The 22,576-nt window shown below is 37.1% G+C and overlaps 3 protein-coding genes across 4 annotated transcripts; 2 read left to right on the forward strand and 1 right to left on the reverse strand.

Moving 5' to 3' along the window:
• Positions 1-374: 374 nt before the first annotated feature.
• On the reverse strand, positions 375-10,433 carry ddx39b (DEAD (Asp-Glu-Ala-Asp) box polypeptide 39B). 2 transcript variants are annotated; one of them, XM_057355244.1, is made up of 11 exons: positions 10,344-10,433; positions 9,593-9,822; positions 9,377-9,504; positions 9,189-9,281; positions 7,515-7,698; positions 6,539-6,657; positions 2,346-2,477; positions 1,886-1,995; positions 1,662-1,806; positions 1,442-1,589; positions 375-590 (listed from the first exon to the last, which is right to left on the reverse strand). In XM_057355244.1, the coding sequence occupies exons 2-11, from the start codon at positions 9,819-9,821 to the stop codon at positions 553-555; spliced, it is 1,326 nt and encodes a 441-aa protein (XP_057211227.1). In that variant the 5' UTR covers position 9,822; positions 10,344-10,433; the 3' UTR covers positions 375-552. The 2 variants fall into 2 exon arrangements, with proteins under 2 accessions (XP_057211227.1, XP_057211229.1); XM_057355246.1 differs by having other exon boundaries at positions 375-917; positions 10,344-10,431.
• An 11-nt stretch (positions 10,434-10,444) lies between these two features.
• polr1h (RNA polymerase I subunit H) lies at positions 10,445-12,248 on the forward strand. Its single transcript, XM_057355247.1, has 5 exons — positions 10,445-10,593; positions 10,724-10,843; positions 10,989-11,092; positions 11,197-11,306; positions 11,841-12,248. Exons 2-5 carry the CDS (start codon positions 10,726-10,728, stop codon positions 11,863-11,865), a joined length of 357 nt encoding a protein of 118 aa, XP_057211230.1. The 5' UTR covers positions 10,445-10,593; positions 10,724-10,725; the 3' UTR covers positions 11,866-12,248.
• A 619-nt stretch (positions 12,249-12,867) lies between these two features.
• On the forward strand, positions 12,868-22,051 carry gtf2h4 (general transcription factor IIH, polypeptide 4). The gene is made up of 14 exons (XM_057354772.1): positions 12,868-12,968; positions 13,273-13,388; positions 14,906-15,010; positions 15,105-15,236; positions 15,317-15,502; positions 15,586-15,694; positions 15,850-15,918; positions 16,107-16,190; positions 19,424-19,592; positions 19,681-19,811; positions 19,893-19,940; positions 20,280-20,358; positions 21,388-21,449; positions 21,561-22,051. The coding sequence occupies exons 2-14, from the start codon at positions 13,273-13,275 to the stop codon at positions 21,669-21,671; spliced, it is 1,401 nt and encodes a 466-aa protein (XP_057210755.1). The 5' UTR covers positions 12,868-12,968; the 3' UTR covers positions 21,672-22,051.
• Positions 22,052-22,576: the final 525 nt, after the last annotated feature.

The following is a 22,576-nucleotide window of genomic DNA, read 5'->3' on the forward strand; positions in this document are numbered from 1 at the left end:
ATGTGTGTTCCTGATAATTTAGGTTTTTTTATTATTTTGATTTTACTTTGCTTTTAATTGAGAATAGACTGACAGAGATATTTAACTCGGGCTATTACACAATATTTTTGCATTTATATTGTTCCTGGTCGTGAGAATTTTTATTTGCAGTTTGTAAAATATCCCTGATATCATCTCTTCCTTGTGTAACCAGTTTAGTCACAAGAAAGAACATAGCTAACATAAAGCTTTGTGTTGACTGCACAAATTCACAAAATATTTAACGTCTAAGAATTTGTCCATTTGGTTTGCGGTCTAATTTTACTTTGGAAAGCACCGAGATAAGTTGAAAGTCTTGCAAAATATTATAAATAAATAACGCCATATTGACAACTTTTGTAAATTAAACAAACATACTTTATTTGTTGTAACAAGCATCGAGTCGTTTAAACAAAGTGGCCATGGTTCTGTCAACTCAAACGGTGAACACATTTCGTGTCGATGCCTGATTCACTGGTAACAAAAGTCTGCTACTAACCTTTTTAACGTCCAAACAATTTGACATCAATGCAATCAAATGTATGTTTCACAACAATCCACAAACTCCTCACCTATTGACAGTAAACACAAAAATATGCCTCTTGATTTAGAAATAAATATTTCAATCGCAAAAACAAGCTGAACAGAACATTATCAGTATTTGGAGGAAAATATAAAAACACTCAAAAAAACAAACTGAACTGCTGAGGCGGCATTAGGAAACCCACCACAATATAAGATAACACCAAGTCATTTATTATACTTGATGTATTCACGAACAGCTTAACAGTCTATGTGAAACACAACCTCTCAGTTGCTAACAAATGCTACAATGCCATGCATACTCCAGAGAAACCGCCGCCACTTGCGTTCTTCTGCGTTTTATCGTGTCTGTTCGACTAGGAGGAACAGATAAACAAGACAATCGATACATTAGCGATAATGATTCCACATGTTTAGATATTAATAAATTGTTTAAAGTCCCTGTGAACCGGAAGCTGCGATCGTTTTTACTTCTGTATTTTGACGCATTTCCGAGTGAAATGGAATTTCGAATGAGAAAAATAGTGGGCGTGGCTTTCGTCTTTCTCAGCGATTTGATTGGATGTATAAAAACAGCTGTTGTATTTTGAAATGGAACTGGCAGCAGACAGTTGAAGGGGAGGAGTGAACGCATGCTCCGCCCAAGCCGTCTTAACATACGTCAAAAAAATATTTCACTGGGACTTTTAAATTACAATTTAGATTACAGAAAATAAAACTTCTATTATGAATGATTCTCAGATTGTCACGTTGTGTCAAACTTCAATTTTTGGTTATATGCATCACAAAAGTGTACTGAATTCTTGAAAAACATTCTTCAAAACTGCATTTGAATGAAAAAACAATCTCTAAAACTAAAAACTATTAAACTCTCACTTACTATATGACGAGATGTCAATCTCCTCTGGAAGTTCACTGATGTTCACCTCAAACCTGTCCTGAACATCATTCAAAGTGCGGGCGTCACCTTCATCTGACACAAATGTGATGGCCAGACCTTTCGTTCCAAACCTGCCAGCTCTCGCCACCTGAAGAACAAGATGTCCAGGTAACAGAATCCAAAACGGATTTACTTGTAAGAGGGTTGACCTGTGACTGACCCTGTGTAGGTACGTGTCTGAATCTTCAGGCATGTCGTAGTTGAAGGCAATGTTGACTCTTTCGATGTCCATACCTCGGCCGAAAAGGTTTGTGGCCACCAGGATCCGTCTCTGGAAATCTTTAAATTGCTGATATCGAGCCAGTCTGGGAAAGGATCATCAGAGTGTGAATTTAAAAAGTCCTGCAGATTTAGGTGTCTAACACTGGATAGGGTGTTTTGTACCTTTCGTCTTGAGGCATTGCTCTATGAATAGCAATGGCCGGAAAGTTTTGCTCCACTAGCAGCTGAGCCAGAGCAATGCAACGCTGCACTGACTTCACAAAGATCACCACCTGCAATACAAAACAGCTGTAACACTGTGCCTGACAACATAACAATACACTATGGACCACTTTCAATGAAAGTCAATGTTGATCACGGCTGTCAAGCAAGATTTTTAGTAAATCCACACATAAAGCTTTTGTGGATTTAGAAAATTGGGGAAAAAATGGAATTGAACATTTGGAATGCAGCAGATTTGGGTTGAAACAACATATTTACAATCCAACGGGCTGGGTTTGTCCCTTTTTGACCCAACGTTGGGTTGAAAACAACCCAGTATATAATATATACTGTATATTTACAGTACACACACAGTATTGTGAATGTTTTTTGTGTGTTTACTGTTGGACTCTGAAGATACCTGGTTGAACTCCAACACATCCAGAAGATCAAAGAGCTTCCTGTTCTTCTCATTGTCCTTCAGCTTGACGTAGTACTGCTGGAGGCCGTGAAGCGTCAGCTTGGTCTCGTCGTCCACAAAAATTTCCATCGGCTAGGACAACCAGTGGAAGCAGGGGGTTGGTGAGGAGGGGTGTGCCGTTTCAGGGGGTAAATGTGGGGCGTTAAGAGTTTGTGAAGACAAACAGGAAAGTTGACATAATGTAGAAGGTGCAGTTAATAATGTTACAAGCATGTGAAAAGAGGAAGTGGCATTTATGAAAGTGAGATGGGTGGAGTAGGTGTTAGCACAGGCAACAAAGAAAACGGGAACATAAGAGGTATAAGGGAAGGATAGTTGGGGGGGAGGGAGACGAAAGTGACAAGGAGAACATGACGTAAGAGAGGAGAGAGTTATGAAACAGAAGGAGAAAGGAGGGAAAGGTGTGGAGTTAGATACACCCTACCCTCCCTTCCCAAGCCAATGGGGACACACACACACTTTCTGTCTCAGAAATGTTGATAAATTCTACCCTGGTGTCCTGGACTACTTTTAGCTACCGATATCAGCCTAAAATAATCACATCTGTGCTTTCCCAAATAAATGATCTGACGTTTTGAAGGATCTTGGACGAGTCCACAACGTAAAACCACTTCAATGAGCTGCTAAACCCAAAATTTACCAAGTGTTTTACTTCAGTATTGTGACGTATTTCTGAGTGAAACTGAATATCAACTGACAAAAACTGAGGGGCGTGGTTTTTTCTAGCTTTAGTGTGAACTGACTGAATGTAGAAAAGTAGTTTCATTCGGAAATGAGAGGTGGCAGCAGACTGACAATTGGAGGGAATGAATTAACAGATGTTCAGTCCAAACCATCAAACGGACATCATCAGAGAAGCATCACCACTCCAGAGTGGATGTACAATTTTCAGATTTGAATAAAATGTTTAAAAAGACCAACAACTTATTTTATGTTATTAAATAATTTGGACAAATGAATTGTTTGCCACAGAACCAAGTAACACTTTGTGTTGCACTAACAAAGTAAATAGGGTCCGTTTTGATTGTATGGGGACAATCTGAGGTTAAGTCAATGATGACAGAATTTTTGGGGTACACTATCCCTTTAAGTCAACAAGAAATCTACATAACTATGTTTTTTGGTCCTGGTATTGTTTGTGTACAATTCATTCGTTCACATAATTTAAAAAAATTGTGAGCTCTCTTTTAAAAGTCAAATTTGTTTCACTCCTAATACATTTAGTTTGAGCTGCAATTCATAAGTTTTTTTTTTGTGCAAGTACATAACATTTCAGTGTGAAAACGGTCTCCTTTTCCTACCTTGATTCATAACATAAGCTTTCATAAATTACATTTATAATGTAAGCTATATTTTAAGCTGTGTGTGATACAATTTTGTGGTAAGTGTTGCTATCATAGAAATGTAAAAGAAAATTATGTTAAGTAATCTGCAATTGTGTTTTAAAAATGGCAATATAGAAACAAAAGTTACAGCTTGCATTAAGCAACAGCCAAAGAGCTAGTTAGGCATTGTTATATAGACAATATTGCCAATTTTGTTTCAAAATATTGGTCATAGTCACCATAGTAATTTGATGCCATTTAGTTTACAGTTGAATGAATGAATGAATGAATGAATGAATGAGGCATTTATATAGCGCTTTTCTGTGTATTGATGTACACCCAAAGCGCTTTACAATCCTATGAGGGGGGTCTCTCAGTTAATGCAATAATAAAATCCATAACACTTTACTGATCAATAAGTATTTGTTAACATTGGTAAATGTTTCGGTACTGTTTAGCGTGTTGACAAATGTTTATATGCTCTCCTATGCATTAGCTAACATGAATTAACACTGAACAGCATTAATCAATCTTTGTTAACCTAAGTTAATGCCTATTAACTTGTTCATGATAGTTCACTGTGCATTAACTAATGTTAACAGCTACAACTTATGATTTTTTATAATTGTATTAGTAGATGCTGAAATTAACATGAACTAAGATTAATAAATGCTGTAGAAGTATTTCTCATTGTTAGTTCATGTTAGCTAATGCAACAACTAACGTTAACAAATGCAACCCTATTGTAAAGTGTTGCCATCAAATCATCAAAGCCTATTTAAAATCCGCCTACATTTTACCTGCACGTCTTGTTAAATGGTTTCACTCTGAAATGCATCACATTACGGAAGTGAAGTGGATTGTAAAATGGCGTCTCATGCTGGCTTTAAATAATCCTCACTGTCTAACAAGTCAAACTCATCCACTAGATGAATTGAATGCTATTAATTATGCATTCAATTAAATGCTTAGCTAAACAACAGATGTCACCTGCATATCTATACAGACACTGTAGTAAACTGATGTTTCAGGATATGTGCTGTTAATACTAGACTGTCGCTACATGAACACCTCTGCACTTACCTTATGAGATCTTTTAGAAAAATCTATACTATTACTCACTGTCTGTGAAACATTCAATAAACTCATCTAACATGAATTATCAATAGCTAAGCTGGTGTCTCTAAAGCATCACTTTACTATACTATGACAGTACTGCTGACCACAAATCAGTGTGTTAATCTGCATTTATTATTGATGTACTCACTAAATGAACACTGAGCCTGATAGTATGTCTGTGTGGAATTAGTGTCCATGTATGTGTGTGTATGCGAAGAATTGAGTCATATTATGGGGATTTTGGTGGGAGGGGCATTACTTAAGAATATTTTGTATGGACACGCCCCCACAAATGTGCAAAGCGGGGTCGTTCAGAAAAGGCTGAGTTTAGTTTCACTTTCTTTCGAAAACATTTCTTTTGGGTTCTTCAAGAACTCAAGCTGTCAGCAAACACATCTGCCTGCACCCGCGCATCTCTCCTCTCTCCTCTACGTTTCTCCATCGTCTCATCCCTCTCGCTCCAGTCTTCCGCAGCTTAATCCTCCCTTTCCCTTTCTGTTCCCTGACACCCGCGCATTCTTTCTCCTCCGCTCCGGGCTGTTTTTATTGCCTTGAGTTTAACTTGGTTACAGCCTGATGTGTTTTCTCGGGGGCAGATGAGGTGCTAATCAGAAAGCCTAGCGTCAACTGGATTGATGAAGCGCGGCTCTCACATACGTCAGTCCACTTCAACCTGTTATTACTGCCAACGGCTGAATTTTATGCTTCAATCTTTTCTTCTAAATGGAGACGATACTATTGTGTTTTCTGCTTTGTTAAAGTTTAATTAACTGTGCTGCCCTAAGTGCCAGTACTGTGAATTTTAATGCCAGCCGCCGGACCTTCTTGTTTTATTGGTGCCATACTTTATAGGTTTTAGTTTTGGGCCCCATTTAAAGTCTCTGACAGTTGGCAACAGAACTCACGCTGCCATGTACTTCTCTTAATAAAGGGTCATTTAAGGACGGATCTCGAGCAATAACTAAATCTATTTGTCTTGGCAAGAGGCTTGATGGTAATGTGAGCTTTTCTTTATGGTGATTTTAATGTCTGTATTATGCATATCCGACTGGGGTGTGAAGGGATATTTCACCCAAAAAGAAAGAATTTGTCATCAATTATTCCCCCTCATGCGGTTCAAAACCTGCTTATGTCTCTTTCGAGGTGGAACACAAAAGAAGATATTTTGAGAAATGTCTTCGTGTTTTGTGTCCAAACAGTGGAACTCAATGGGAGCCAGTGTTGTTTGGTTACCAACGTTCTTCAAAATATCTTCTTTTGTGTTCTGCAGAAGAAATAAAGTCATACATCTTTGGGTTGACATTTGGGCGAAATGATGAGATTTTTCATTTTTAGGTGAACTATCATTCAGTACTAAACTGTACTAAATGGACTCTTGCAAATGTTGTCAAAGGACCTGTTTCAATTTATAGCACGCTGAATGTGATGGATGTTGGCCGCAAACTGAGGGCCACGCGTGCCAAATGTCGACACAGCATTGCCGGCGGAGGCAGGGATTAAGGGTTTAGCATCTTTTTGCTAACAGTCTGTGATTTCAAACAAGCAGGTCAGAGGGGCGTTCAGCGTTACGATCTCTCAGGGAGGCCGTAAGGGGGTCCCGCTCCTGACCCGCTCTGTCAGGTGTGTATGAGGTGGTCTCGTGAAGGGAAGGAGCTGTTGACATGGTAGATGTAGGAGAGGCGTAATTACATCTTGCATGAACTTTCTGCAGACGGGACGGATCTCTCTGCTCAGGGTCGCACTGAACATCATGACCTGCTTCTCGTGAGGGGTCATGCGAAAGATTTCCTGGACGTCGCGTCGCATGTCTGCACAAAAAAGTAAAAGGAGAAATGCATTTTGAAAGTTTAAAAAGCAAATGACTTGATGGCCTATTGGGATCATAAGCACATTATTACAGAAGTCCACAGACCCCCAGTTATTTTTTAAAGATTTTTTCTTAAACGGATAGTCCACCCAAAAATGAAAATTCTGTCATCATTTACTCACCCTCATGTCGTTTCAAACCTGTATGCATTTTATTGTTCCACTGAACACAAAAGAAGTTATTTGTAAGAATGTTTGTAACCGAACAGTTCTGGGGCACCATTGACTTCCATAGTAGGAAACTAAATTACTATGGTAGTCAATGGTGCCCCAGAACGGTTTGGTTTCCTACATTATTTTAAATATCTTCTTTTGTGTTCAACAGAACAAAGAAATTTAAACAGACTTGAAACGACATGAGGGTGAGTAAATGATGACAGAATTTTCATTTTTGGGTGAACTATCCCTTTAAGAGCAGGTAAACCAGTAGCAAATAAATTAAAGTCCACAAATCGGACTTTATGTTAACACAAATTATGAGTGTAAAATAATGTATTTTTCACATGTGAATATATAGAAATTTGATTAGAATAGAATTAATTTATTTATTATTTTTAAAGAATTAATAAAAAGTTAAAAATAAAATTATTTTTACAGCAGTTTATAATACTTGTGCATTATTTTAAATATTTCACATACCATTCTATAAAAATGTTTAGATACACCTACATTTCTAAACAAAATGGTTTGTGGTTGACCGCAGTTGGGCGGTCTCTTCCTGTCTAATGGTCTCTTCTGCAATGTGGACCTGATTTTATGCCACAAGTCCGGTTTTGTGAATACAAAGTGAGTCACTCACCAAGTTGTTCCAGCATCTTGTCACATTCGTCCAGGATGAAGTGCTTGATGTGTCTCAGGTTGAGGCTCTTGTTGCGGGACAGAGCTAGTATCCGACCAGGGGTGCCCACCACCACGTGAGGGCTCTCTCTCTTCAACACCTCCTCATCCTTCTTTATGGATAAACCACCAAAAAACACTGCCACCTGGGGGAGAGAGGCAGCACGACAAACAAACCCGATGTGAGAAAGCCTTAGTGCTGATTATGGAAACCTCACAGCTGGTCGTATCCTTTATGCAAAATCTACAAATGACACAGTTCCCACTGAGGGAGGTCAAAAGTTTGGTGTACCTTCTTAAAAAACACAAAGTCAGCTACTGCGTCAGCTACCTTCTTTTATATCTGTGATTAACAACCTTGAGCGAAGGACAAGCATGTTGACGCTCACACTATTTCTCTTTGGTCTTGTTAACACCTGTTACAACCATCTGTACCATCAATATGGGTGTGAATAAGAATCTGAAAATATTTTATGACTAGAAATGAGCATATACATTTTGTGTTTGGTGTAACACACTCAAGCTGGTTTTTATATAAGAACAAACAATGTCTTAAGAGCCAACAATATGCACAAAGTATTGAAGCTAGATTGGCCATTTTCAGTCAAAACTTGAAATGTAAACTCTCTGAGAATGTATTTATTACCAATATATTGAATCATCTGTTTAAATTTTACTAAACCCCTGATGATAGAGACTAGACATCAGAAAAATATCAGTCTATGTACGAGTTTTCTATTTAAAAGAGAAGCGTTGTGGATGTGACAAAGAAGAAGGCACGTTTTTGTAGGAACTTTGTAGGATTTCTGTCAATTAAAATGTACAAACCAGAAGCAATAAAACCCAGCAAATAGAGAAGTGATGGCACTTTATAGAACATAAAATAGCTATTTTATTTTCTTCATGTGCCCATTTATGTGGAATGTGGACCAATCCAGTTATGGATGTGACAATTCTGTTATGGATGTCATGTGACACCAGATTATGGAAATCTATGCTAAACACAAAAAATGCTTTAAAAACATTAAAGGGATAGTTCACTCAAAAAAAATGAAAATTCTGTCATCAATTATTCCAAATCTGTATAAATTTCTTTGTTCTGCTGAACACGAAGGGATATATTTGTAAGAATGTCAGTAACCAAACAGATCTCATCCCCTATTTACTGCCATACTAGGGAATATAAATACTATGGGAGACAATGGGGGATGAGATCGGTTTAGTTACTGACATTCTTCCAAATATCTTCCTTGGTGTTTAGCAGAGCAAAGAAATGTATACAGGTTTGGAACAATCTGAGCGCGAGTAACTGATGACAGAATTTTCATTTTTGGGTGAACTGTCCCTTTAAGAGAGACGTCATATGGGTATTTAAACCACCAAATATTGACATCTGACCTATCAATATGCTGAAAACATTTGGTAAAAATATCTTTAGGTTGACATTTGCATGCAATTGCAATAAAACAGGGATTTGTTTTAAGTAATAAATTGTTTGCAATGTTAAACCAATAGTGAAAGGTTAAAAATTAGTCTAGTGTCTATGGAAGCGAACTTCAGTTCGATTTAGCATCTCATTGTGAACGGACAATCACGCATCTCTCATTTACTGATCATCAAAAGCATGCAGTCTTACCTTGACACTGGGCATGTATTTGGAAAAGCGTTCATACTCTTTGCTGATCTGGAATGCCAGCTCTCTGGTATGGCACATCACTAACACCGACACCTGGTGAAGGAATCATAGGTTTCCCTGTTACACTAAGAAACAGTCCCTTTCATTATGTTTCATTATGTTCAGAGCATTTAGAAAAGAGCTGTTACCTGACCAGTCACTGGCTCCAGCTGCTGAAGGGTGGCCAACACAAAGACAGCTGTCTTACCCATTCCAGACTTGGCCTGACATAATACATCCATTCCCAATATCGCCTGGGGAATACATTCATGCTGAACTGCAAGAAAAAGATGAATGTCATTCTGACATGAAAGAATCTTACATCAGCACATAAATCAAATAAGCTATGGGTTGGAAATTCTCACCCTCTGATGGGTGTTCGAAGCCACAGTCCACTATGGCTCTCAAGAGCTCGGGTTTTAGAAGAAAATCTCGGAATCCTGAGGAGTGAATGGACACGTATGACCCTTTGACCCCTTCCTTTCTGATGGACATGGTGCCTTCGTGTCCAATTACCACGTCTCCAGGACCTGTTGCATCCACATCATCCTCCTCATAGTCTAAAAGCTCGTTCTCAACGTCGTTCTCAGTCATCCTGCAGAATGAGCAGTATAATAATATCCATCATGTTTTATTTATGAGACAGAGAAAATCAAATAGATATAAACCAAAAAATTAACTAAATACAACAAGAAAAAAAGGTCTTGAAACTATATTCAGTTATTAGATATTAATTATTTAATATTATGTTTTATATATATATATATATATATATATATATATAGTATACAGTATAAGTATAGATTATCAAGATCACTCAATTTAGACAAATTTAGATTTAAACAAATTCTCTGTAATAAATGTATATATTAAACATAACAAACTAAACGAAGGATTTATTTAAAAGTTGTGTTTTGAGTAAATTATTAACAAGGCAGGTCGCCTTAACTAATTAAAATGTATCAGCTGCAGCTATCCATTAGCTCAAGAGATACAACGAGGCAAAACATTAAGTCTAAAACTAATTCGTGTGTGTTTTCTGACGGACGATAAAGTAAACAATTATTTGCCGTATTGATTTTCTCATTTTTTTTCGAATGAAACGATCGCAGTTACCTTAAAATACTGTAGTGTATGAAGCAGTTGGTGAATTTCACTACACCTTCTGGACAGTTGGCGGTGACGTCATCGGCGTGCGACGAATTCGCTCTTTTAGTGAAGGACCACGTGATGCCCGAGTAAGGCTCGTGAAGATTTGTTTTGAAGAAGTTTTGACGTTGTTTGTGTTGTTCAAACGCTTAGAGGATTTACTAGAAGACGTTTGTTTATGTGCTTTCATAAAAAGTGACTTCAGAGACACAGAATAGTAAGTTGTGGTTATGTTTGGATGGCTGTCACTATCGTGAACACGTGTTGTAAATGTTGTTGAACCGTAGCGTTGTGTGTTTTAAGTTTGGATTAGTTATAAGTGCCCCACATTTCTTCGTGTTTTCCAGCAATGTCATGTTTTAGAGCTGATCTCAACTTTTGTCCCGAGTGTGGAAACATTCTGCCATTGCCTGATTTCCACAATTCTATTATCTGTCCTCGATGTTCCTTCAGTATCCCTGTTAAAGGTGAGTGTTGATTAGTGAAACACCTAACGTTATATCATGCAATAACCTGATTTATGGAAAAGTATTTAACTGTCATGCTAAGCTTTTGTCAGCAAACTAAAGCAAACATTTATAATGAAGCAGATTCATTCTCTCTCTTTGGCAGACATATTAGGTCATGTTATTAAGTCATCCGTGGTGTTTAATCCACTGGATCAGAGTTCCAGCACAGTTGAGAGTGAAGAGGATGCAGAACTGAAGGGACCCATTGTAAGTCATTCTGTAACACTCATTTATCAGACTAAGAATGTAAAATATACCTATTGATTTAGCATGATTTTCACCTGATATCCTGCATCCTTTCTAACAAACAGATTGACAGGAAGTGCTCTCGCTGTAATAAAGAGGGAATGGTGTATCACACGAGACAGATGAGATCTGCTGATGAAGGCCAGACAGTGTTCTTCACCTGTGTACATTGCAGGTAACGTATTGTCCATTCTAACGAAACCCTACAGGCGACATTTCACATTTAAATATGGATCTTAAAGGGATGGTTCACCCCAAAATGAAAAACCACATTTACTCAACCTCAGGTTGTTCCAAAACTGTATAAATGTCTTTGTTCTGCTGAACACAAAGATATTTGGAAGAATGTCAGTAACCAAATAGATCTCATGCCCCATTTACTGCCATAGTAGAGAAAATAAATACTATGGGAGTCAATGGGGGATCAGATCTGTTTGGTTACTGACATTCTTCCAAATAGCCTCCTTTGTGTTTAGCAGAACAAAGAAACCTATACCGGTTTGGAACAATCTGATGGTGAGTAAATGATGACAGATTTTTCACTTTTGGGTGAACTATCACTTTAATACTGTTGTTAAGATCAAATCTATAAATAATTAGGAATAGAAGATGGATCAGCGCTCCTTCTTTTATAATTACTGATTCCTGTTGATTGTAAACAAACTCTCACTGATGTTTTTCTATATTTTTTGACTGCTCTGTGTTACAGGTATCAAGAAAAGGAAGACTCTTAAGAAAACGCATCACCTCTCCAGCTGTCCAGTAGTTATTATTGTCAACATCAAAATTGCAGAATTGTAAACTTACAGTTAAATACATGTTTGGAATTTTTTATTTTTCAATCGCAAAATACAATTTGCATCCTTTTTGTTTTATGTACATTGTAGCTTATAAAAAAATAAAGTATTTATCAGATTTTGCTTTATTGGCCAAATGTGTGCAAACACACAAGGAAATTGTTGTGGTTTTTTTCACCACTTGGTACATACATATATATGTGACATGAAAAACTGGAAGAACAATTAGTAAGTATAAATAAGTAAAACTAGACGTAATACCACTACTAATAATAATGTTCTATAACATTTGGAACAGAGGATTTATGTACAGAATTACGCATTTACAGTATATACAGTTGTATAAATAAAATATGCATATGTATTTACATAATACTTAAGAGAGAGAGAGGTGGTCATTAGGAGTGGAGCAATAAATTAAAGGAAAAGTAAACGGGTAGTAATTTCTGTGTTAGCTGGTGAAGAAAGTGCAACCTCTGCTGGGCCTTTTTCACAATGGAGTCTATGAATGTTCCACTTCAGGTCCTGTGAGATGGTAGTGCCCAGGAACCTGAAAGACTCCACTGCTGCCACAGTGCTGTTCATGATGGTGACGGCCACATTTATCTGTGTCCTGAAAGTGAGAGGTGTAAACAAGGGTTTTTATGTATTTTTACTGAAAATATATTATAAATGGAAAGAAAATGACATGCATTTTTTAAATTCAGACTGGAGTTTTTATTACAAAAAACTGGAAAAATGAACCATTAAATAATCGGAAAATCAATTATAAAACAAAAAGGCATAAAACACCATAATCATTATTTAATGCCTTTCTAATTCTAGTTGAAATACTGTTTCCATACATACTGCTATAAATAACTAAATAAAAACAAAAAATATGGATTTGAGAAGACCCTCCCTATCCACAGAAAACTAGCCAATCAGACGGGCCAAATTGGCGATCATGTGACCATTCAACATGGCTTCACTGGTGAACACATAGAACACCAGTAAAGAAAGAAAGTAATGGTTTTGCTCGCTGATTATAGTAATACGAGGTGAGCGCACATTTACTACATTAAATGTGTATTAACGAGAAGAGATTTGCACCTAGATGTTTCAGTGACACGTTGAATAGGAGTTTTGCTTTTTAGGATGTTTCAGACGCTCCAGATTATATTGTACATTCAGTGTTGACGTTATTAAAATCGCTTGAGCTGTAACGTTAAACGTCGTAGTGTTTCATGTAACATGTTTTGCACCGCTGTAACGTGGTATTGCACTTATTGTCATTTTGTTAACGTTAGCCATAAAAGTGTCAGATACATAACATAGGAACAATACTATGCTGTGTTTTTCCAGATGAAGCTTCGCGTTCAGCTGCAGTGTAAAAACTTACACGAGTATCTGAAGGAACTGAGTCCAGAGATACTCGACAGACTCTACAATCATCCAGCAACATGTCTGGCAGTCTACAGGTTCATCTGCTTCATTGTTTAATAGTCACTCATAAATACTGAAATAATGTGCATACATTTACCTAAATATATGCAAGTTGCATTCATTTAAAATACTTCAAAATGTTTATTCGTCTTTAAGTAATATAATAATATTTACTGTGTGAAAGTTAGACTAAACATAACATATTCTGGGTGTTAGAAGTTAGTTAAACATGTCCATAGTTAATGTAATAATTGACATTTGTGGTCAATTATTAGTGGTCCTATATTAGATAAAATTGGGTAGTTACATTTACATTGAGTCATTTAGCAGACGCTTTTATCCAAAGCGACTTACAGAGAGTTCAGGGAGCAATAAGCGATATGTCATACAGGAGCAATAATACAATAGATGCTAACACAAAGTTACTAGTTTCAGCAAAAGCTAGACCAATACCTGTTGAGAGAAAGAGAGGGTTAGTTTTTTTCTCATTTGTCTGTCAAGTATTCACAGAAGAGATGGGTTTTAAGTAGTTTTTGAATGTTGTGAGAGATAGCAGTGCAGTCTCAGTGGAGGGGTTTGTTTTGAAGCCAGACTAGTTGAGTTGACAAATATACTGTACATGTGTCCTAAAATGTGACATAGCAAGAATTTGGAAAACATACCGTAAATAATATATATTTATATAATGAGATTTATCTTCATTAAAAAAGATCTCAGTTTTTGCTGTCTCACCATAGGACACATTAGTTTATTTGTCAACTAAACAATTATTTTGAATAGCTTGAACACTCTTGGTTAAAAAAATAAAACAACTAAAACATGTGAAGTTGTGATAAAATGTCTAGTCAATCAATCAATCAATCAAATAATGCAATGACATACATTTATATGCAGTGGCCAAAAGTGATGTTTGGAGGACATATTTTCACAATATTCGCAAATATATTGGAGATTGCAAATATTAGTGAACAGGCCACGTTTACACGATGAAAAACGGAAGTTTTTCCTTTGCGTTTTTGAAAAATGTCACATACACTCGACAGTGTTATCGATGTTGTTTTGTTGTGTAAAGAAACAGGACGTGCCTTGGCACAGTCACATGCACAGTTATAAGCCGAAAGTGCTTTTTAATACCGTTGGTCGACATATATGTGTGTTTAAAGTCTGGCGAATGTAAATAGTGTGTCTCCGCTGGCCTTATTGGTGCAGCAAATCCACATGCATGCGCGTGACGTCATAGTTTTCAGAAAGTTCCGTCTTGCACTGGAAACGAAAATGGCAACGTTTTCAAAAAGTTGCACTTTGAGATCCGTTTTCAAAAGTTTGCTTTTCATTCCCCCAAACGCCGTTTCCGTCTAAACGAACAGCTAAAACGTATAAAAAGTTTTCAGTTGAAAACTGGGTCGTATAAACGGCCTCTGAGACCAAGTGTTTTTCCAAAGTTGGATGTCGCTTTTAGCCACATTCTTTTCTGAGTGAACTGTATAACACCAAAACTAAGGACACTCAATGACTGATGCTAATTGGCTCATTGTCCTGTGTTTGCATGCAGGGAACTTCCATCGCTGGGGAAAAATTATGTAATGCGGATGCTATTTTTAGACCACCCCCTACCACAGGCCGCAGTTGCTCTGTGGGTTAAAAAAGACAGCCAAAAGTGAGTACAATGTTGGTGTTGTTATCGCACGATAGCTGCCTGTAATGTGACATATCATCTTTTTATACGTATCACTTTTGTCTGCTTTTTCCAGAGATCACGATCAGTGTGTGTCTGTGTTAACTGGTTTACGGCTCTGGCACAGCCAGCAGCTTCAGGGTGGACTTCAGGGTTTTGTGCTCAACCCTGTGTTTAAAGACAACCTGAGGATAGCACTGCTAGGCGGGTGAGGAACGAGATGGGAATACATCACAAATATGCACATTCACAACATTTTGCTATATTCATATTTTCTCTCCTTGTTAGTGGGAAACCTTGGGCGGATGAGGGCAGCAGTCTCGGTCCTGATCGCCATGCCCGAGACGTGGAGAGTCTCGACCGCTATGCCATGGAGCGTTGGGAGGTCATCCTTCACTTCATGGTGGGCTCACCGAGCGCCGCCGTCAGCCAGGATCTGGCCCAGCTGCTCAACCAGGCAGGGCTCATGAGGAGGTACAGTCACTGCAGTCATAAAATACTTCAAACAGAGTAGGTCAGATAAGATCCGTGGACAAAATGTTCTTGATCTTTCTCAGTGAAGCTGGTGAAGCTCCATGTATCACATCGGCAGGGTTTCAGTTTCTGCTGCTGGACACGGCCTCTCAGCTGTGGTACTTCACCCTGCAGTACCTCAAAACCGCACAGGTTGGTGATCTCTGGATATCTTCTCATAAAATGTATCATAAGAGAATTACTTTGATTACATGTTAAGATTTGATGGATGGTGCTGTTTATACATGCACGTAGAAGCTAGTGGGTTGTGGAAATGTTTTTATAACAATCTCTCTCCCTTCTCGCAGTCAAGAGGTATGGACCTGGTGGAGATTCTTTCCTTTTTGTTCCAGCTGAGTTTTTCCACTCTTGGTCGGGTGAGTTTTGCTTTTGGAATGTCAAGGATATCTTGACTCGTAGATCAAAGGCTTTACTTGGTATTATAATTAGCTGAAATATTCAGCTCCATTCTGCCACAGGCACACAAGGTCATTTTTGCTATTTTGTTCACTTTGTTTAAAGATTTTACTTTGTAGTTTGACCAATGTTTTCTTCTTTTAAACAGGACTATTCTGTGGAGGGCATGAGTGAGTCCTTGCTCACATTTTTGCAGCATCTACGAGAGTTTGGCCTGGTCTTCCAAAGAAAGGTCTGATATCATGTAAAAAACTCATATGATATAACGACTAAAAAAGTCTGTTGGATTATTTTTCTTACCCCATTGGCAGATTTTTTTGCTTGTTTTAAGCACAAATTCACTGAAATCTTTTTACTTAAACAAGACTTATTTTCTTAGGTCAGTTTGCTCATCAAGAAAATGCTTCTTGATTCAAGAATGTTTAGACATTTTTACTGGAAAACAAGAAAAAAAGACTAAGTAAGAAAGTCATTTTTTGCAGTGCATAAAAATACACTACCAGTCAAAAGTTTTTGAACATTTACTCACTTATTCATATTTTGTCCACATTTTAGAAGCTCATCAAAACTGTAGAATAACACAAAGGGAACTATGAGGATTATGTTTCGACTAAAAAATCTAAACAATAAAATAAAAAATGTATTCACCTTTTGCCTAAAAGTTGCAGAAATGTTCTCTTGCCATTTTCTCAAGCAGCCTCTTAATTTTCTATGAATTTTTCCCGTGGCTGTATGTCTAGTTTTGTTCTCCACAACATGTAGATTTGAAGATGCAATATTGGACCCACACGTGGTTAAAGGGACAGTTCACCCAAAAATAAAAATTCTGTCATCATTTACTCACCCTCAAGTTGTTTCAAATTGGTATAAATTACATAATCTAAAAGATGAATAAATACGCTTTCTATTGATGTATGAGTTGTTAGAATAGGACAATATCTGGCTCAGATACAACTGTTTAAAACTCAGGAATCTGAGAGCGCAAAAAAATCAAAATATTGAGAAAATCGCCTTTGAAGTTGTTAATCAGGGGCACTGTGGCAGACCATCCACTCACAAAAATAAAGTTTTTATATATTTAAGGTAGGAAATTTACAAAATATCTTCATGGAACATGATCTTTGCTTAATATCCTAATGATTTTTGACATAAAAGAAAAATCGATAATTTTGACCCACACAATGTATTTTTGGCTTTTACTAAAAATGTTCCCCTGCTACTTAAGACTGGTTTTGTGATCCAGGGTCACAAATAGTTCTGGGGCACTATTGACTACAATAGAAGTTTTGTTTCTTACTATAGTTGTCAGTAGTGCCCCAGAACAAATATTCTTCCAAATATCTTCTTTTGTGTGCAGTGTAACAATATTTATACAGGTTTGAAGCAATTTGAGGCTGAGTGAATGGGTGAACTATCCTTTTAAAGGCGCAGTTTTTGATTTACAGCGGCCACTAGTGTTGTATTATAGATTTGCAACGAATCGCTCAGTCCAAACACGACGGTGGCCACCATAGTACCAAAAAATGTCGTACTCATGTTGACGCAGGGAAGAGATCTAAAAGTCAGGCAGGAGCTAGGACCTGCGTTAATATTATAAAGACTTTCCAGCAGAGACGCGTTAGGACCTGCGGTACTAAGGCTTTTAGCGGAGATACTCATAGATATCTATGGAGATACTTTCCAGCAGAGAGTCGTTGGAGAGAAAGATCGTCTTAAAATCACACCCGAGGAGGTTGCTTTGATTCGGATAAGTATGTGAGTAACATTGGTTTTTCTGTTTGTTAGAACCAAGATATGTTTTTGTTCTAATATTAGCTGTGTGACGGAGCAGTTTTTAGCGTCATTGTTTATCTGGAACCGCTTTAGAGAGAGAGAGCGAGAGCGCGTTGGCGCTAAAACTGTAGAGAGAGCGCGTTTTACTCTCTTAAGGGCCCGTTCAGATTGCCCACGAATATTCGGTGCGAATGTTCGTCGCGATAACGTTCTAGAACAAAAACAATAGATTCTTATGAAGCCTTTCATATAGACGCGAATATCCGCGCGGCGAAAAAGCGAAGTTTTTTTTTTTCGTCTAGTGCGACGAATCTTTCCCCATTCGCATAGCGAAGAAACGGACCGTCCAATAAGAATCGAGCATTTTACGTCACGCGCCTAGGGTCACTGAGGGCACGCGGGGGCGCTAAAGGCTCAGAAAGCTGTTGTGAGAGAATGGATGTCGAGTTGTTACTGTCGTTGGTGTCAAAACAGACAGAACTTTTTGAAAAACTAGGACAAAAAAGAAGTTCTGTGGCATAATTTGAGGTGGCATTGAAATATAAAAGTATAAACAGTATATATAAACTAATATATATATATCATCTTTCATATGAATTCAATTCACATGTTATGTTGTAGTATGGGATATTACAAATATATTGGCGGTACCAGTAAAAGTAATCAAATACAATCAGTTTCTTCAAATTTCTTTATTTTTATTTATATACAATAACTACCAGTTTTGCTCGTAGGTAGAAAGCACAGGCACATGTAAACAAACATCAAGTCAAGTGTAAACATATTTTACAACTGTCTAAATAGTATAGCTGCAATGCAAATGCCATTTGGTAACTAATTAACCCCCAGACCATCGTCCTGAAGTAACGATGAAAACGATCGTGGTACTGCTTTAACTCCTGGATCAATCTATTAAACTCTCCGTGCTCTTCTCTCTTCTCAAGAATAGGGTGAACCCAATATCATCTTTTTCTCTTCCTTTGCTCATCCAGGCAAAAAACAATAAACTCATCTTCGCTACTGCTGGAGAAATCCATTTCTTGTTCTGCTGTTGTAAGTACGTAAAGCAAACAGTACTAGTAGCCTGTATTGTTACGCTCTCAGCTTTGAGCTTTTCTTCTTCTCAGCAGCCGAAGCCTGAATAGCGGTTGAGCGCCACCTAATGTTTAGGCGTGAAATGTATTCTCCATCAGCGCCATCTACCGTGCGGGCGTCAAATAGAAGAAATCGAACATTCGTTTCGTCGTTGATATGAAAACTTGGTTCGTCGGGTTCATCTCCTGCAATCCGAACGGGTCTTTACTCAATGATGAATAACCTTGCATTTAATCTGCGGGTCACATGCGTTCCGAACCGTAGAGTACGATCCGTACGGATCATCCGCGATCCGTTTCACCACTAAACCTCAGGGCAGAGGGAGAGGAAACGCGCGTGGTAGAGTTGTTTGTCCGTTTAGGGCTGCTGTACAAAACATTGCGACGAATTCAATGTATGTAGGCCCGCTCTGTATGTAGATATAAACAGCTTATTCTAAGGTATTAGAAACATAACGGTTCATTATGTAAGGTCTTTATACACCTCTGAAGAAATAGTTTTGTATATTATATTGCATTTCTGTCAATAGATCCTCCTAAAAACCCCGTATTGTTCCTTTAAGTCACTAGTTTGCATTGCTGTCTACATCATTTACAGAGGAAGTCAAGAAGGTATTACCCCACAAGGTTGGCCATAACTCTAGCTGCAGGCATCACGGCAAACCCTTCCTCTGGTTCCGCTTCCTCTGCGCTTGGAGCTACACCAGGAACAGGAGACACAGGCTTCATTGTCGTAGAAACCAACTATCGCGTATACGCCTACACCAGTATGTGCACCCACACATACTAGTCTACAACGTAAAGTGTTCATTGCACCGTACAACATCAGTAAAACCATCTCCCTCTGTCTGATAGATTCTGAACTTCAGATCGCACTCGTGGCTCTATTTAGCGAGATGCTGTATCGCTTTCCTAATGTGGTGGTTGCTCAGGTAACCAGAGAATCAGTGCAGCAGGCCATAGCTAACGGCATTACTGCACAGCAGGTGAGAGAGATGCACACAGACGCTGTTGCTCCGCTTATGAGTTTATCTCTTTAATGACATGACTGTTTGTGTCATCTTCAGATTATTCATTTCTTAAGGACCCGAGCTCACCCCATAATGCTTAAACAGGTAATTATAAAGAGCTTGCTTTATTCGGCATCCTCTGCATGTATTTATTACATTGCAAGGTTCCTAAATCATTTAAATGAGAGACCATTTTTTCATGGGTAGCTGGAGGATTTGTTTAAAAGAAATGAACACTTAACATGTTAAAAATCCAATTAATGTAAAACCCTGTTAATCCTATTGATTTAAAATCCTCTTAGTTTGCCTTTTTAGGTGTAGATGTCCCTCAGGTGTCTCCCCGGCAGAATATTGTGATGCTTATCAGGAATATTCTATACTGCTGTCTGTGCAAACACTTACTCTGTATGTGAACGCGCTTCTGTGTCTCCATCTGTGTTTTAGACCCCTATACTCCCCCCAACCATCACAGATCAGATCAGACTGTGGGAGCTCGAGAAAGATCGCTTGCAGTTCACTGAGGGTGAGTGTCTTGGGTGTATATTTAAGCGAGATCAGCACTTTATAAAATAATACAAATCTAAAGTGTTTACAAATTTTATATACAGTTAATCTAATCATATTTGCATTTACCCTCAGGTACATTTATGCTTATCTCTTACATTATTCTGTATTATTTAAATAATTTAAGTAGATGTAACTAGAGCAAATGAAAATGTTTTCATTTTAATATAACAGCATGTTAGTGATATACCATCTCTTCCATGTTAAGTAAGATTGTACTCATAAAATACTTTGCATTGAAATAAGGTTTGATCAAGGTACCATTAAAAATATCTATATACAGATATGTAATAATGCATTATGCACGAGTCTCAATTACGGATTTCATACATGTGACAGTTTTTGTGACACCACTTCGGAAAGAATTTTAAACATTACACTACCGGTTAATTATTGGACACTTACTCACTTATGTGTTTATGTTTTTTCCACATTTTAGAATAATAATAAACTCATCAAAATAATGAAATAAAACCAAGGGTACTATGTGAATTATGTTGTAACTAAAAAAAGTTAAAATATAATTGAATGCATGTTATATTTCATCTTCAGTGTAGTCACTTTTGACTAGAATTTGCAGAAATGTTTTTTGTACTTTTATCAAGCAGCTTCTTGAGGTCTTACACTGAGATGCTCTTTAAACAATATTAAAGGAATTCCCATCTATCCTGTGCTATTATTAGCTATTCTTTCTTCATTATTCAGTCAAAGTCATCCATTTCAAAAACATTTTTTATTAATAAATAATCATATTAATAAAACGTTTGTTTCGTCATGAAAAATATATTTTTGACTACTAAACTAATTTCAGACATTTAAGCAAACACCTTCAGATTTAAAGTTTTTTTTTTAATAATGAGAAACATTTCACTCGACAGGTATTGTGTACATGAAACATCATCTCTAATTTCATAAAGAGAAATTTAAAAAGTCCCATTTTAGTGCATTAACTTGTTTTTCCCATTTCGCTCCTTTTTTTGTCTTTCAGGAGTATTATATAACCAGTTTTTATCCCAGGCTGATTTTGAAGTGCTGCGAGATAGAGCTCAGGTAAATAACTAAATATTTGTATTTTTACTTGATGTTTTATGTAACAACCTGCAATCTTTACTGTATTAAGTTAATTTACTCTGACCTGACTGTTAAACTTCTATCCTATAGGGTTTGGGTGTATTGGTGTGGCAAAACCCGGCTCACAGGGTCATGGTGGTGTCGCCACATGGACACAGCGAGGTTAAGAGATTCTGGAAAAGACAGAAGAGTAATACATGAGAACAATACAAGAACACAATATTTATCAGGACAGTGAGAATGACAGTAATCCAATATGATGTGATGTGGACAAACAAGCCAACCATGAAGCCAAAATGTTTTAATTGGTTCCTACACATATCTTAACACCTTTGATATTTGCAAGACTGCTTCTATGTAAATAATCACAACCTTATTGACTTTTTTTGCTTTTGTTATCCTCTGCTCTTGCTAGATTACATGTTTGTGTCTAAGTTCAATGGACTAAAATAAATACTTTTTTATAAGCGCTTCTCTCTTGTTTGGTAACATGATTTAGTCAATGAGATTTACTTTTCACTCGCAAGTAATAGGCAGGAATAAAGTGCTTCCTTATGATTATTCACAGAATGGGAATTATGCTTTGAGGGTAAATGAAAGTGATAGTGGATGAATCTTGTGAAATCGTTTCAGAATTAAAAGAATAGAAAATAAAGCTTATTTTAGGACCCCTGTTAATGTTTATGCATTTTTTAAATAAATGTATTGCAATAAAATATTTTACATTTAATCACTATAAAAAAGGAACAATACTACCATAATGTATAAAGCAATTCTTATTGTATTAGGTATACAATTTTTCAAAACATTTATGCAATGTTACAGTATTACATGTGGGTAGTGAAATTTTGTCATAAATAATGATGTCACATTACAGCCCTCATATAGTGTCTCACAAGCAGTGTTGGGTAATTTACTCTGAAGAAGTAATTAATTACTAGTTACATATTCAATAGTGTAATTAGATTACTGTACAAATTACTCTTTCCAAAAAGTATTTAGTTACTTATTACTAATGACTTTCTATATCCTACATCAACCTTGATTAGTTAAGTGATTTAAGGATAGACATGAAACGGCTCTTTTAATTCATTCAAATAAATAAT

This window comes from Triplophysa rosa, linkage group LG16, assembly GCF_024868665.1.
Source record: "Triplophysa rosa linkage group LG16, Trosa_1v2, whole genome shotgun sequence".
In the NCBI taxonomy this organism is placed as follows: Eukaryota; Metazoa; Chordata; class Actinopteri; order Cypriniformes; family Nemacheilidae; genus Triplophysa; species Triplophysa rosa.